Source organism: Scylla paramamosain, chromosome 23 (assembly GCF_035594125.1).
Source record: "Scylla paramamosain isolate STU-SP2022 chromosome 23, ASM3559412v1, whole genome shotgun sequence".
NCBI lineage: Eukaryota > Metazoa > Arthropoda > Malacostraca > Decapoda > Portunidae > Scylla > Scylla paramamosain.
Genome location: NC_087173.1, coordinates 11,469,165 through 11,485,485, shown reverse-complemented (window position 1 = coordinate 11,485,485; position 16,321 = coordinate 11,469,165). Strand labels below are relative to the sequence as shown.

General features: G+C 42.3%; 1 protein-coding gene across 1 annotated transcript in view; it reads left to right on the top strand.

Moving 5' to 3' along the window:
• The window catches only part of LOC135112190 (mucin-2-like), a 15,621-nt gene extending 5,334 nt beyond the window's left edge, over positions 1–10,287 (top strand). The window contains exons 4-8 of the mRNA XM_064026303.1: positions 1–712; positions 2,279–4,662; positions 5,498–5,613; positions 6,359–7,144; positions 7,569–10,287. The exon at positions 1–712 is cut by the window's left edge and continues 140 nt beyond it. Of these exons, the coding sequence (XP_063882373.1) occupies positions 1–712; positions 2,279–4,662; positions 5,498–5,613; positions 6,359–7,144; positions 7,569–7,702 (4,132 nt within the window). The 3' untranslated portion in view covers positions 7,703–10,287. The remainder of the gene's footprint in view (positions 713–2,278; positions 4,663–5,497; positions 5,614–6,358; positions 7,145–7,568) is intronic.
• The last annotated feature ends 6,034 nt before the right edge of the window (positions 10,288–16,321 follow it).

Genomic DNA, 16,321 nt, shown 5'->3' with positions numbered 1-16,321 from the left:
GGCTGAGATAGCGAAGCGGCGTCAAGAGTCGAGGTTCAAGGCAAGGGATCGTCTGCCCTCGCCTCCCTCCAGTCCTAGGATTCGGATCTCACGGCCCAGCAGACCCCAGAGTAGGGAGAGACCCACCCAGTCAAATTCTCCAGCTCTAAGTTTCCGCTACAGAACCCGCGAACACTCCAGGTACGGTGTTAGTACCGCCACCACCTTCACCACAGTCACACCTGAACTGGCTTCCACCACAGCCACACCTGAACCATCCTCCACCACAGCTATACCAGAGGCGTCTTCTAACACCACCACCACTACCACCACCACCATCACCACCACCACTGCAGCTCCGGAAGATCCACTGGAGTTACATTTCAAACCCAAAAGACCCACAAAATTACAACGTTTCACCAGGGAGCCGAGCAGCACCAGCACTACCACGGCAGCCACACCCACCGTCACTACCACACAGGGAAACTTCAGAGTCACTAGCTTCTTTGCTACCACACCCACCACCACACGAGAACCAGATGACGCCTTCCCCACCAGAACTACAGAGGCCCCGAAGAGACCAGTGAAGGACAACAAACTGAGGTGGAACAAATTCAGGTTTCACTCCACCATATCATCAGCATCGAACCGTCCTACGAGGTTTGAAAGACGCCCACCCACAGGTTTCACCACCGCCACTACTAGTACGGCCCCTGAAGAAGCTCCGTCTGAGGTATATCATAGAAGAGATTAGAGAGATAAATAGAGAAAGAGGGACATACAGCACCATCTGGCCACATCTTAACACACGGCAGCACGTATCACTAACTCCACCTGCGGCATGCTTGTGTGGGGAGCCTGATGGTGAAGGAGCCACGTTTGACGAAAGAGGTCTTGGTGTGCTATGTGAGCTATGTGTGCTATGCTTGGGGCTTCATACACACGCCTAATATTAAAAACATAACTAATTAATCTAAATTTTCTCAACTACACTTGCTCAGAGAGACTAAAGGACATACATGATCAACAGACTTAACGGTGCTGCAACAACGGGATCATGTGACGTCGCGGGACAGATAAATAACCTGACTCCTGTCCATCACTGTGTACGTCTTTTGTACTGTTTCCTTCATAATCTTGCGGAGGATAAGGAGAGACATGTCCGTCCCTCCAAAAAAACAAAGCAAGATTACGGTATTAACTTACTGAACGACGATAATTCTTTTGACAATATACTATAACATAAAGAAGAAAAAAAAATGCCATATGTGGAATGATACAAAGATACATAAGACAGTAACGTAAGACTTTCAACACAATCTGAACAACCAGACAATTTGGGACGAGGAGGACAATATTGAATACTTTGAGAACATTGCTCCATACTCTGACACCCTGGGACATGACTATACGGAGAGACAAAATCAATACAATACAACCCTCACTGACGCCACCAGAACAGCACCCAAAGAGTGACGACGGCCACTGTCATGACGGAATGGGAAGAAAACAACACAGAAAAAATGGCTCATAAAAAATAGCAAATTCTTAAGAACAAAATGAAAGGCGCATTTTTTGATTCCATCATAATGTAGAAAAATTGAAAAAAAAAACTGAGGAAACCTAAACAAAGCTAACCTAGTCCAAAATTTCTTATATATCTTCGCGCTATTTTTCCCTGTGCCATTTTTTTTTTTCTTTTCTTTTTCGAGTATTCCATGATCACCACTATGATCATTACCACCACCACCACCACCTCCACCACAATGACTGCCACTGACTGACTCGTTCTCGACTCAGTAAAGTGGTAGTAAAGTGAAGGCTTTGGATATTAATGGTGAATGTTAATGGCTAATTAATATAACACGTACATTATCTTCATGCACTTTTCTGGTTAATCCCGATTGGTTCTGATGATCCACTGATGTCATATGTGATGGTGTGTGTGTGTGTGTGTGTGTGTGTGTGTGTGTGTGTGTGTGTGTGTGTGTGTGTGTGTGTGTGTGCTTGTCCATCACCTCTTCACCGCTCCTGCACGCACACATGCAAGTATATTTGTATGCATGTATACATACATAAATATCTTGAAATAAAAACTCAATTTCCTGCATCAAAATACATAAAGTTACAATGTAAAAATACTTTCCTACTTTTTCCTCATCATTGTTTTCATTTTTTTTCTTTTTTTCATCGCTACACTATTGTAACACACACACACACACACACACACACACACACACACACACACACACACACACACACACATCTTTATTACTCTCTAACATTCCCACTTCTTCAGGTGATGAACGAGCGCAAGATTGACATCGCAACACTACTTCGAGAGGCCGGTATACAAGAGGTCTCCCACCAACATCGTCCTCGCCCCCGCCTTCCCTTCCTCGAACGCCCCACGGTGCCTCGCCAGGGAATTGGGCTGAGTCCCTCTGTCGGGGAAAGTGTGAGGAACGAACGGCAGACTAAGGACAAAACCAAAGGCAAGACCACCACGCAGGAGGGACAGGAAGAGGGCTTCACCGACACCCTGCCTGAGGACACCACCATCTTGCCACTGGAGGACGGGGCTGGAGAGGAAACGGCTAAGGATGAAGTGGTGACTACTCAAAACTTTCCAGAGGAGACCGAGACTGTGCTTCTGGAGGAGGAGCAAGCAACCACGGTGTTGTTTCCTGTGGTTCCTGAAACGACTCTAAAACCAAAGGAATCGTCTCCAACTACCACCACTATCACTTATACTACCACAACCACCACCACGGAAAATCCTGCACCACAGCCACCTGCCGAATCATCTGCCACATCTCCCGACGAACTCCCGCCGACTCTCCCTTCTGTGGAAGATCCCTCATCAGTGCCCTTGGAGGCCGACATAGTGGACATCGAGTACCTGGAGACTGAACCTGAACTACCTGTGTATGACATCACGGTGGGCACCTCAGTGATGACAGCCGGCCATGCCCAGCATTCCCCTGTGGGTGTTGGCCAAGTCATCCCCGTGGATCTGAAGCCGGAAGACTTCGTGGGACATCCTGAGGCAAAGAAACCTGCAGTACCTTCAGAAACACACCAAAACGACACAGAAGGGGATGCTGAAGAGAACACAACAAAGACTTTAGAGACCTTCCTTCCTGGTGACGCTGTACAGCCAGATCACCAAACCAAACCCGAAGGAGACGCTGACATAAAAGCCACAGAGGAGGAGACCACAATGCCAGAGACTACTGTGGCTGAAGAGACTCTACCAGTTGAACACAGAGTCGTAGAAGATGAGACCGAACTTAACACTACCCAGGACTTGGACACAGTGGACAAGACCTCCACGACTCCCTCCCCAGGTTCCTCCTTTCTAGGTGCTCTCTTCAACATCCTTACCCGCCCAGACAGACCCAGAACCGAGAGGCCTGCCAGACTGCCTTCACGCACCAGACCAGATAATTTCAGAAATGAGAGACCTGGCCGACCTGACAGACCAGGAAGACCGGCAAGACCAGGAAACAGACCAAGACCTGGCCATAGAAGACCAGGAGGCATACCAAGACCCGGACGTAGACCATTTAGACCGTCACTCAGACCAGATGAGCTAGAGCAACCAACAGACGAGGAGGAGGAACCACAATCTGAGGTTGGACCATTCAGACCACCTCAGCAACCTAGACCAGATGGACCAGAACAACCAACAGGCGAGGAAGAGGGACCAGAATCTGAAGTCAGACCATTCAGACCACCTCCGCGGCCGAGACCGGAAACACCGAAGCAGCCCACACTAGAGGAGCTGGTACCAAATGAAGCTGAACCAAAAGAAGGATCAGATCTGTTAAATTCTGAAAATGCAGAAAAGCCCAAACCAGACGAACTGGCGCTCGAAGACTCTAAACCTGATCAGTCTAGGCCAGAACAAACTGAACCAGAGGAAAAAGATCCAAACGAAGCAGGGCTGGAAGATCATTTAGGGCCAGAGAAAGAGGAGCCAGACCAACCTGAAGTTGCAGACCATCCAAGACCATTCCGCACTAGACCACCACCACGCCATCCGTTCAGGACACGCACCAGACCCACAGGCAGACCAGAATTCATCCCGCCACGCTTCAGATTCACGTCTCCATCACCAAATAAGGAGGACGAGGAGGAGGTAGTGGAGAAGGTGGAGGATAAGGAAACGGAGATAACCACTGAAGAAGAAAAGGAAGAACCCGTTTCTGAATTCCGACCTTCACTACCTCCACCCACTTCACCACCACCACCTCCACCCCCACCACCACCACCATCGTCCCTTTCACCAGTAGAGGAACCCAAGGATCCTATCATTAGACCACCACTGTTCATACCTCCCCCATCAAGAACAGAAGCTCCATTGCTGAGTCCCATCATACCCACCTTCCTTCACGGTGCAGAAAAGGAGACAAAATTGCCAGGCATTGCTCCCATTGCCCTCTTCGACCTGCCAGATCCAATCCATACTCCCACCAGACGCCCATTCATCCCTCCACAGCCCGCGCCACGCCCACAGCAGCCCGCCACCATAGAGGGTTTACCATCGGAGCCTGTTCTGGAAGGCGGTTTCTTAGGAATACAAGATGAAGGGGACAGAGTGCAACCAACCTTTGAACTAACTGATGACTACGACAATGAAGGAGAACCGACCCTGCCGCCGTCCCTTCCTAATCTCAAGTAAGTAGTAGTAGTAATAGTAGTAGTAGCACAGTAGTAACAGTAGTAGCACAGTAGTAGTAGTAGTAGTAGTAGTAGTAGTAGTAGTAGTAGTAGTAGTAGTAGTAGTAGTAGTAGTAGTAGTAGTAGTAGTAGTAGCAGCATAGTAGTAGTAGTAGTAGTAGTAGTAGTAGTAGTAGTAGTAGTAGTAGTAGTAGTAGTAGTAGTAGTAGTAGTAGTAGTAGTAGTAGTAGTAGTAGGTCGTAAATGCCGTGGTAGAGTAGCAGAGTGAAATAAACAGCAAATGCGGCTTAAGTTGAACTGGTAGTAATGTACTGGTATCAGTATTTGTCCTTCAAAAATATCTAACTACTTTTTAAAAAGATGAGAGATAGAATTAAATTGCAAAGAAGCAATTTCAGGTTAATAATAAGACTGCATCTGAGATTAACTGAGGCTAGAGAACCCTTGCAGTATTAGTAGCATTCTCTCTATTCACCGCAAATAGTGGTAGCCGTATATTACATTTCAGTTCTATTTTTTATACTGCACTTACTTCTTTCCTCTCGCATAACCATTACAGTTTATAATCTCCAAAAACAAAGGTAGCTGTAAATTATTCAGTAATATTTTTTTGTTGTTGTTGTTTGTTTATAATGCAAGTGCTAGAGAGGGGGAGACGGTAAGTGAGGTGAGTGAGAAGAGAAAGAAAGAGGAGAAAGGAAATGGAGAGGGAGGGAAAAGCAGTTGGTGTAGAGTGGTGTAGTGAAATCATGAGTCTAGGTCAAGGCATAAGGGTTGTTGGTATTTGGTATACATGTGCACCCCTTCTCACGACCCTCACCTTCCCTCACAGAATCATCCCATTCGTGGCAGCTGACGCCCTCACGCGCCCTCACAACACCTTCAGCACTGACGACCTACGCTCCACATCCCGCCCCCTGCTGCCGCCCTTCTTAATTCCAGGCCGTGGTGAGCACTACAACCCTTCATTCCAACGCTCTATCGCCGGTTTCATACTAACTAGTTTCTGTCCAGTATTAATACTTCTTTTTCAAACTAACGAATATTAACAAATCGTAGTTTTGCTCAGAGTCGAGCAGCCTTCCGCATTCACTTCTATTTACATTTTCCCTCGATATAAGGAGATTATCAACATAAAAGAAGACTTGAGATAGAAAGAGAATACTACACCTAATAAAAAGACTGAAGGACTTCAACAAAAGCTTTGGTCTCTGACTGTAAGACAAAGTAATAAAGTAAAGTAGACAAAGAACACGAGTTATATTTCTCAGAAAGAAAATGCCCATTTCAAGCCATACTGAATTTAACTTGGGAATATAATCATAATTAGCAAGGAGGAACATTCCACAATCACTTTAACCCTTCAAGAGGAACAAACTTTTTGTCTGAAAGACTTTTCTAATTGTGATCTTTTTAGTGTGATGCTTCTACTACCTTCCACCTAGTACGTGGCTTAAAAAAAAAAATTAGAATGAATAAATAAATGAATTAATAAATAAATCAGCAAATAGATAAATAAACACATAATTACATAAGTAAATAAATAAGTATGTGAAAAAAAAAAAACAGACATATAAGTGAAAAAACTAAGTCGCACATTTGATACAAGTGAAACCGTGATAAAGTTTTCAAAATTGTCCAAAACCTTTTTAAAGCTTGTCACGCTAATATCACCTGATCTCGTTTTTTGTAGATCAAGAGGATGACACAGCCACAAACCTGAAGCCTGAGGACGTCACTGACAAACCCACTACCACCACCACCCCTATCACCACAACAACCACCACCACACCCTCAACCACCACGGACCTCCCCACCACAGCCCCTCGCCGCACACTACCACACCGTCCTCCTGTTCTGCCACCACGCCGGCCAGGAAGCGAGGAGGCATCAAGCCGCCGCCCCTTCTTGCCTTTCCGCCGCCCAGGGGAAAGACCGAGCCGCCCGCCTTTCGCTGTGCCACCTTCATCCACCACAGAGGAGCAGGAAAGCGAGGGCAGCACATCCAGACCTGACCTGTTATTTGCTTTGCGTGACCACCAAGCATCGCGCCCGCCATTCATCCCTCCAAGACGCACAACAGCTGACATCACAGGAATCACAGCTGAGCCTTCCAGAGCCACACCCCTCTTCACACTCCCACCTAGACAGACACCCCCACCACCACCCCCGCCAACACGTCCACCACCACCGCCCTCACGCCCTCCTCCACTGCCCATATCCTCCTTCCTCCCACGCCCAAAACCTACAACTTTGCTTCCCACACAGACACCAAGACCAATCGTACCAAACGAGATACCGAACCTGCTGCTCCCGGATGTGTTTGGGCTCTCAGGGGCTCAGGGCGGCTCCAGGTTCACGGCCAGCCAGGGCACGCCTAAGCCCATCGTGCCGCTCAAGCTTCCTCCAAGACTGCCGGAAATACCTGACTCGGTGAAGGACCAATTACCGCTCGCCACGGATCCCATCCTGGCCTCAGGTGAGTGCCAGACATTAGTAGATGTATATACAGGTAAGATGATGGATGGATGTAGATAGATATATATATAGACAAATAGATAGAGAGGTAGATAGATAGATAGATAGATAAATAGGAAGGTAGATATGAATAAATTGACAGATGGATGGATGGATGGTCGGACAGATACGTGGATAGATAGATAGAGATAGACAGATAGGTACGTATGTAGATAGTGGACAGATAGTATCATGCATGAATAATATCCAGATGTAAGTAGAATGAAACATAGAGACAGATACACGTGGCCATTAAAATAAAATAGACAACCTAATAATTCGGCAAAATGACATCATCAGCAATAACGAATAATGATCCATCACCACCACCACCACCATCACCACCACTGTCATGATACCCATTCCTACTCCTCCTCCTCCTCCAGGTTTGCTCAAACTCTCCGGCTGTAACATCTACGGGCGCATGCATAAGGTCAAGGACAAGATCCCAGAGCTGTCCGGCAAGTGTAAGGAGTGCCGCTGTACCCCCGTGGGCGTCCAGTGCCTTCCCACATGTTAGCACACTGCCCACGCCATACCTCCGCCCACTCACCCACCCACCACCACTACGAAGACAAGAAGACAAGGAAGAGCAGGATATTTGATTCCTTAAATAATGTGTTTATTTTCATGAGTTTTAAATAGTAATAATAATAATATAACTATTATTATTATTATCATTATTATTATTATTATTATTATTATTATTACTATTACTATTTTAGTGTCTGAAAGAGGCCAGCCAAAGAAACAAAAATGTAACATGAAAAAAAGAAAAAAACTTACTAATATGCCACCTCCTCATCCTCTTAAAAATAGATAAATAAACAAACAAATAAACATATAAATAAGAAAAAATAATAATAATTAATCGATTAATTAAGATAAGAATAAAAGGAACAGAAAAGATAATTCAGAATGAAGGACAAGTAGTAGAGGTAAGGCCAAGGTAGGTCATGCAACTGCTTGGAAGCACATGGCTTCCCTTGCACAAGCAAGACCTTGCTTGCACCTCCCCTCCTCACTTGGAGGAGGACACTGATCTCACACCCTGAGATACCTTGATGCAAGCTTGGGACATTCCCGCTTCTATTCTTCAGCTCTGCGATGGGATGGGTACGTTGACCATTGGGATACTCCTCAAATGAACAGTTCGTCTTATCAAACGTTGAATCAACTCACTGAGTTAAGAAATGTTATGGCTGTCACCCTCCTCCTACCCTCGCACCTCCCAAAAAAAGAGGTTTAATTTAGACTAGCCATCCAGCAGAAGCTCATAATAACCCGTCCCGCTGGTGGAACATCCCAAACGCACCTCGATGGCTCGCCACACAAAATGTGCCAGATGTGGAATTCTCTTTCCAGAGAAGTTTAAATTCTGCAGTAAGTGTCCTAACTTTTCAAGATACGTTCAATATCGTTTAAACGTCACCACAGGAAATCATGTACTTAAGGAGGGCGAAACTGTGATATAAAACAAGTAAATCAATCAATATGAAAAGATTATTTTCGGCGGGATGTAAGCAAGCAAGGCAGGTAAGGCTTGTGTATGAGAGTTTATGCCTTTATGCTTGCAAGCAATTGCAAGCACCATCCTGGACCAGAGATGGAGAACCAGGGATGCAAAAATAGAAAGGAGGAAAATAGGCAGAGATTCCAGTGCATAACAAGGAGTAAAATATACAAAGACATAAACAATACGCTGGAAAAGAACAGTGAGGTAAATAAAGTATAAATCAAACAAGGTAAAAAACTTAATTTACGATAAAGTCTTAAGCGTTTACTAAGATAGTTTACCTACCTCACACAGAGACAGTAGCACCGTGACGGCAATAAACTCAATGAAAAGAGTTGCGCTTTCTCTCTTCTGTCCTTTATTGATCCTTTTTTTTTTTTTTTCAGAAGTACCATATTATATTTTTATTCTGGATCTCTAAATATTTTTATGTTGTTTTTATGTTACAATTGTCGAATAATGAGTAAACTGATTGACTTTTCATAGTCTTGTTTTTTCAGACTAGTGGCGAAAAAGGAAGATTAATTGCTTGTGTGCCTTTCTCTATTAACTTTTTTTTGTACTGTCCCCTTCCGAGAAGGGTTTGTTTACGACGCAAGAAAAATTTATGCAAACACGTTTACTAAGACTTTCTGCTACAAAAATCTATATTAGAATGGATATGTAGTTTTCGTTTTCGTTCTATTTCGGTGTGATACTATGATATTTTGTGTTTTCGCAGAGAGAGAGAGAGAGAGAGAGAGAGAGAGAGAGAGAGAGAGAGAGAGAGAGAGAGAGAGAGAGAGAGAGATTAGTGTGATTAGTGTGATTGTATATGTATTACTTTATGCTCAAATATCAGAACTCATAACCTCATAATGCCCTCTTCAGCTACAAAACATTATCAAGTCTCTCTCTCTCTCTCTCTCTCTCTCTCTCTCTCTCTCTCTCTCTCTCTCTCTCTCTCTCTCTTCAACAGAAAGCCCACAAAATACGTCATGCTTTGCAGAGACAGCATTTTTTAAGAAACTTAATGAAAAATGAGAAAATAAGGGCATTATATTTTTCATTCAAGAATAATTAAACTGTTTCGATGATGATAATTATGATGATAATGGCACATAGTAAATTTTTTTTTTATGAAGTTCATTTAAGAGAAAAGTAATTTAATTAAAAGAATCTTACGAGTTGTGCACGTAAATTGATATTAATTTCTATAAGCGAGTCAATAAAAATCAAAGAAAGCTAATAAAGATAAATTATATGAAAAAAAAGTTCTCCCGTTAACATTGCACATAAGCACAATTACGTCAGCAGGACCGATGATGAACCATTATGCAAGATCCAACACACACACACACACACACACACACACACACACACACACACACACACACATACACACACAAACACACGTCGTCTCATGAGAATATGAAGATGTAATTATGCATCTCACAACTCTTCCTTACCTAGGGTGGCAGAGAGCGAGCGCAGGTGTGTTGAAGGGAATGTTATATAATACAAATACTAATTTAGTATCACAGTCAATTACAAAATAGAACTGTGAATTATTAATTATATGTACTCGTATTAAATAAATGTTTTATTAATAGATGTTTGATTTGTTCCTTGATTATATATAGATAAGGCGTTTTGCTATTTTTTTCAGCAGTGCTGTCCAGTGTCAGATTGTATATTGTGTCTTATATAACGTACGATATCAACACCACAAGCTGATTCAGAGCACAAAAAACTGCAAAACTTCAGTTGACCAACACATGACAGCTCCTGAGCTGCACACGACACCACCTGACCTACACATGACAGCTCCTAATTTACATGCGACAGATCCTGAGCTACACATGACAGCTCCTGAGCTATTTGTGATAGCTCCTGACCTGCACATAGCAGCTCCTGGGCTACACATGACAGCTCCTAGCCTACACATGACAGCTCCTGATCTACACGTGGCAGCACCCCAGATTATTGGGCCCTGGGTAATTTGAATCATTTACTGGTTCCTTGTTACAAATCCCTGATTAAAAACATTTGAACCAAGGAAGGTAGGCATTGGCATTTGATAATAAGCCAAAGTTACCTTAATACTGTGCCGCTTGAAAAGGTCACATACCTGTGAAAGCAAAAACAATAAATAAGTATATAAAGAAATAAAAATGAGAACGAACTAACAGACTATTAAACTAAACCAGAATTAGTGTTCAACTGCAAAGGTGGTGAGAAAAAAGTTAATGATAAGTTTCTGTCGTTTAATGTAACCAAAAATAGATAAACTTAAAAGGAAACACTAACTTCCTCTAGCCAAGCCAAGGAAGGGTAACCCTGCCTATTTCTCCCTGCTCTTGGTGATGCCAGGAGACTGGAGGCCCTAACTGTCCTAGCTGAGAGAGGGAAAGACCGAAAGAGGTTATATGTTGGCCCGGTGATGCTAGTGCATCACAGTTTTGGGACACAGTTTGTGTTAATCTTCCCTGAAAATCTCCCACTCCACACCACTCTCTTGTAGTGGGGAGGGGGAGTGGGTCATATTATTTATTAGGGGATGTGGGTGATGAGATGAACCTTTTTGACCATAACCCTTATTAATTATCCATCCGTGGGTCTGCATCCCTGACGCGCCTAGCACATGCACGTCAGTGAGTCAAGTGTTATTGATTTACTTACTTGTTTACAGAGTAAGACGGGGCCTTTCATTTTCATATGCTTCCCAGATGTGTCTGATCCCACCACCTATCAGTTTACTTTGTTGAGCTGTATTTCTGATGGCGTTGGCGTGGAATTACGCCAAGGAAAATAGCAGTGATAATAATGGACGCTTATTGGCTGAAAGTCTTTTTGCGTCACCTTTTCCGTCGCCGAGTACTCGTATGAGATCAAACACACTTATCCCCGAAAATGGCAAAAGTAAGTTACCGCGATCATCCCATGAAATCCCAGGTTTACCCTCAAGAGGGATAAACCGTATTCTCTAAAGGATGGTGGAAAAGCAACTCAAACTAAATCATCCAAGGGTGCATTAACAGGTGCGCGTGACGGCGGAGCCGCGGTGGAGGTGGAGGTGGTGGAAGTGGCCAGCGATGGAAGTGTTTTTTTTTTTTCTTGACTTGTTTTGACATGAATCGGTGCGGAGTTGCGACGTCAGCCAGTTTAAACTTACACCTCTCAGCAACTGAGACAGGAACTAAATATTCTTTCATCTCTGTAGTAAACTTGTTGTTGCTGACACGGCTATCAGGAGTAACGTGGCCAATATGCTACCACCTCGTTTGGAGATGAGATGAGAATGGCTTTTTTCTTGTACACAGGCATCTTTAAGGCTACAGTGCGAATATCACTCTTGAATTTTTTTTTAGGTAGTTAATGATGGTCCATCAGGCGTTTCTTCAAAAAGTTGGCGAATATTTCTGAGATACAATTGACTTCATGCTTATTCAAACTCTGCAAGACCTGCTTCCGCAATATAGGGGAGACGTGAGAGAGGAGGAAAACCAAATCCTTGCAAATCCTTGTACTGCAATATCAATGGTTTTTCCTTATCCATATCTTACAAAGTCATCTGCATCTATCCAGCTGTCAAATTTATCTGAATATCCACGCCAGTGGATGAAAATGCTTTCTCTCACCTTGCTCGACCTTCGATCTTAATATTTCGACCTGGGAATGTGCCAGAAGAGAGGACTTGATTAATTCTTCCTTGTAGAATGCACTGGTCATGTCCTTACTCACCAAATCCCTTATGTAATAAATAGGGATTTTATGTGAGTAATCCACACGACTTATCTTAAAAAGCTCCTTGGTATTGTTGACGGTATAATCCTTACTGAATTTAAATTGCATTTGGGAATCACGTTGCAAGCATACAACGCCTCCCATGTCTAATTTATGACTGACGACTTTCCTTCCTCTTGATTGATTTAAATTAATTTGTTTAAATAGCCTCCTAATTTGCGGCAGGTCGCGGAGGCGGTGAACCTGGGCCGGTGTTTGGTTATAAGCCAAATTGAGGTGTGGGGGTGTGATTGTATGTGTTTATTAGGGTGGGCAAGACGTCAGTGTATTGTTCAGCGTGAGATATTTATATATTTTCGCCTTTATGGTTCAGATGACCCTTTCTGCCAAACTCGCCTTTGTTTCGCACAAGTAATTGGAATACAAGGTCATACCTTTCAAAGTTAAATATTTTTTAACTGCTTGACTATAAAATTCGGATCCCTGATCAGTAAAAAGACACGACACGCCTGTAAAACTTCCTGACTCTAAATTTTTTTTCAGCGCTTACAGGCTATAGCCACTGGATTTACTTGTCAGTGTTGTCACTTTCAAGTACCTGCTGAAAACGTCCAGGCAAAACACGATGTATCGAACGCTTCCATTGTGTCTGTGCAGCTTCATAAAATCTGCCAAATCACAAGTTAAAATGACGGATGGTTTAGGAGCGAGAATTTTTCATCGTGGAAAATGTTTCAGTGTTGGCTTGTGAAGTGTATAAGTGCAGACGCTCTGCAGAAATGCATATATATATATATATATATATATATATATATATATATATATATATATATATATATATATATATATATATATATATATATATATATATATATATATATATATATATATATAAAGTAAAAAAGTTTTACTTAGTGTCCTTACCTTGGAGACAGACGTTTGGGGCTAACGGAGATGGATGGCGGAGGAGGGAAGGAGAAAGGATGCAGGCACCATTCACACGTAAACATTAAACTTAAACTAAAACTGCACTTTCTTTAAACAAAACAAAAAAAAACTGCACTTTTTTTTTACTTTAAATCGATCTAAAACTGCACTTTTCTTAAACAAAACTAAAACGGCACTTTCTTAATTGTAAAAAAAAGAATGCGCTTTCTTAACTTTAGACCTAGCTTAACACAGCACTACATTTCTCAATTATCCTTTTTTTTTTTTTTTTGCTGCACTTACAACACTTTCACTTGAAGGCCTTTGGAAAAAGAACCTATCCAAAAAGCTTTGCTTTTGCCTGTCTTTCAAAATGTTACAGAAATGAGTCAAACAAGTGTCATTGAAAAGTGATGAAGCACGACCAGTTGAAACTTTTTCTGGATGTTTCTTTTCAATGAAACTTTAAGGCTTCTCCCACATTGCCAGCATATCTTTAAGTTCACTTGTAGAAATCATTTCCTCTGGCTCTACCTCCTCCTCGCTACTAATCTCCTGCAGAACTTCCGTATGTTGCATCATCTGTAGCTCCTTCAACTTGTCTGTTGAGAGTTCCTTTTCATGCTCCTCGACAAGTTCGTGAACGTCACCCTCATCTACCTCCAGACCCATCAACTTTCCGAGGGACACACTCTCCTCCAACACTTCTGACTCTGGCTCAACCTCGGGTTCAGATCCTTCGAAGTCCCTGTCTGCAACATCAGGCCATAATTTTTCCATGCGGAGCTCAAGTTCTTATAACCCCCTGCCATGCCAAGTCAATAATGCGTAAGCATATTACAATGTTATAGTACTCTTTCCAGAACTCCTGAAGGGTTAGATTAGTGTTCTCGGTCACCTCAAAGCAGCGGTGGAACAAATGCTTTGTGTAGAGCTTAAAGTTGGAGATGACCTGTTGATGCATAGGTTGTAGGGTTACAGTCGTGTTGGATGTGAGGTAGAGGATTTCACGAATTTGAATTCGTCGGGGATGTAGCCTTCCTTCGCAATAAGTGAAGCAAAACGTGTGACGTAATCCTCCGCTGCCTTAATTAACGTTAGCACTAGCAGCTTCACCACCGAGTGGATGCCAGTTCTCTTCTTGAAATTTTCGAAACAGCCATGACTTGCTTTAAATTAACCTTCTGCTGCCTCTGCTGAAGTAGATGGTGCTTGTTTCTTCAAGTCGCCATAAATAATACGCGCCTTTTCGCCTCCGACACTGTATCTCCTGCCAGCTCTTTCTCTTTCACCCACACCAGCAGAAGCTTCTCCATCTCTCCATGGATGTTTGTTCTTAGCTGGGGCAGAATTGTAGTTCCTTTCTCTGGTGTTGCACTTTTGATTGCATCCTTTTGTTTAAGGATAGTACAAATTGTAGATGTACTGCAGTCTTACTGCCTTGCCAGCTCAAGCACTCCCACACCACCCTCATGTTTTTGTTTTTTTTCTATTATTTCTTGCTCCACTTCTATTGGCATCATTCTTTTCTTCTCACTACTGTCCTTTGCAATCATTTTCTTCGGCCCCATGATATCACACACAAAAAGGTAAGTAAATAGTGTGAAAATGATGAAAAAACGAGCATAGAGACGAAATCCAACCCGCTGCGCAGGAAACACGTGGTTACTGGATAAAAAAAAAAAAAAAAAAAAAATGGTATGTCAGGCTGCTCCTATCTCAAGGTTGTTGTGTATCTTGTCTGTAAAGTGATCATATAATATCTTGTGTGTGTGTGTGTGTGTGTGTGTGTGTATAGTATCTTCGCCTGACCTGGTAACACTGCAAGGAAAATAAACAACTGGCAACTCAGACCTGCCGGATGCGGCCCAGACAGCCTGGGACTCCACGTCGACACTAGTGCCAGGAAATATTTGGCAACAAAACAAGGTTGGTTAGCAAGAACTATTAGATAAGGTAATGAGCTAAATGATGGTGACCAATTAACCTTAGCTAAATTACAATGGTAATAGAATCAATAAAGAAAAAAATGGAGTAGCCATCTTTTAATCAAATAGATCAAACTGAACAAGAAATAATTTGTAGCGAACAGTTAACTAGCTTTGAAGAGGAATTAAAACTACTGAGGGATGACTTAACTAACATCATTCCTAATCCTAAGGTGAGAGACCAGCATAATATAACCCTGCCTGCAGTAACTCTGCCAGAATTTACAAGAAACATGGAGGAGTGGCCTTCATTCTGGGATAAATATAAGGGGTTAATCCATCAAAGACAAGACATTGCTAAAATAAATTTTCTTTACCTATTAAGCCAACTAAAGGCTACTGCTTACTTAATACTTACTGAGTGACACTAGTGTCGACGTAGCGTCCCCAGCTGGCTGGGCCTCGTCCTGCATGCTTGCGTTGCCAGTTGTGTAGTTTTCTTGCAGGGTTACCAGTTTCTCTCAAACACTTTAAACACTTTAAACACTTTATTATGTTTGTCTGTAATACATATATAAGCTTAAGGTACAATTAATTGAAAGACAAACAGCCCCTTATGAAGCACAAGCTTTTTGGGCACACTTAATATCTACTTAATACTGAAATGTAAAACAACACTAAACTAAAAATCTAATTGAAGAAAATGTAAAAAAAAAAAAAAAAAATTAATAGCAATGACAAAAGATTTAGGGATAAATGGCTTTGCAAGAACAGGAAGGAAAGGAGAAAAATCATAATTATACATGAGAAATAAAGAAAATTGAAGTGGAATCTGATTATAAACAAGCAAATATTAGTTTTGAGAATAATTAAACAAACAGAAATAAATATGTATATATACTAGAGGTTATAAACTATTTTATTTACAGAGGATATGAACTATTTGGTTACAATACCAAGAAACAAAATAATTGATATTGATAAAAATTGATTGAAGTACAAGATGTGTCAGTATTGAGACAATAAATATTCTTTTAGTTTT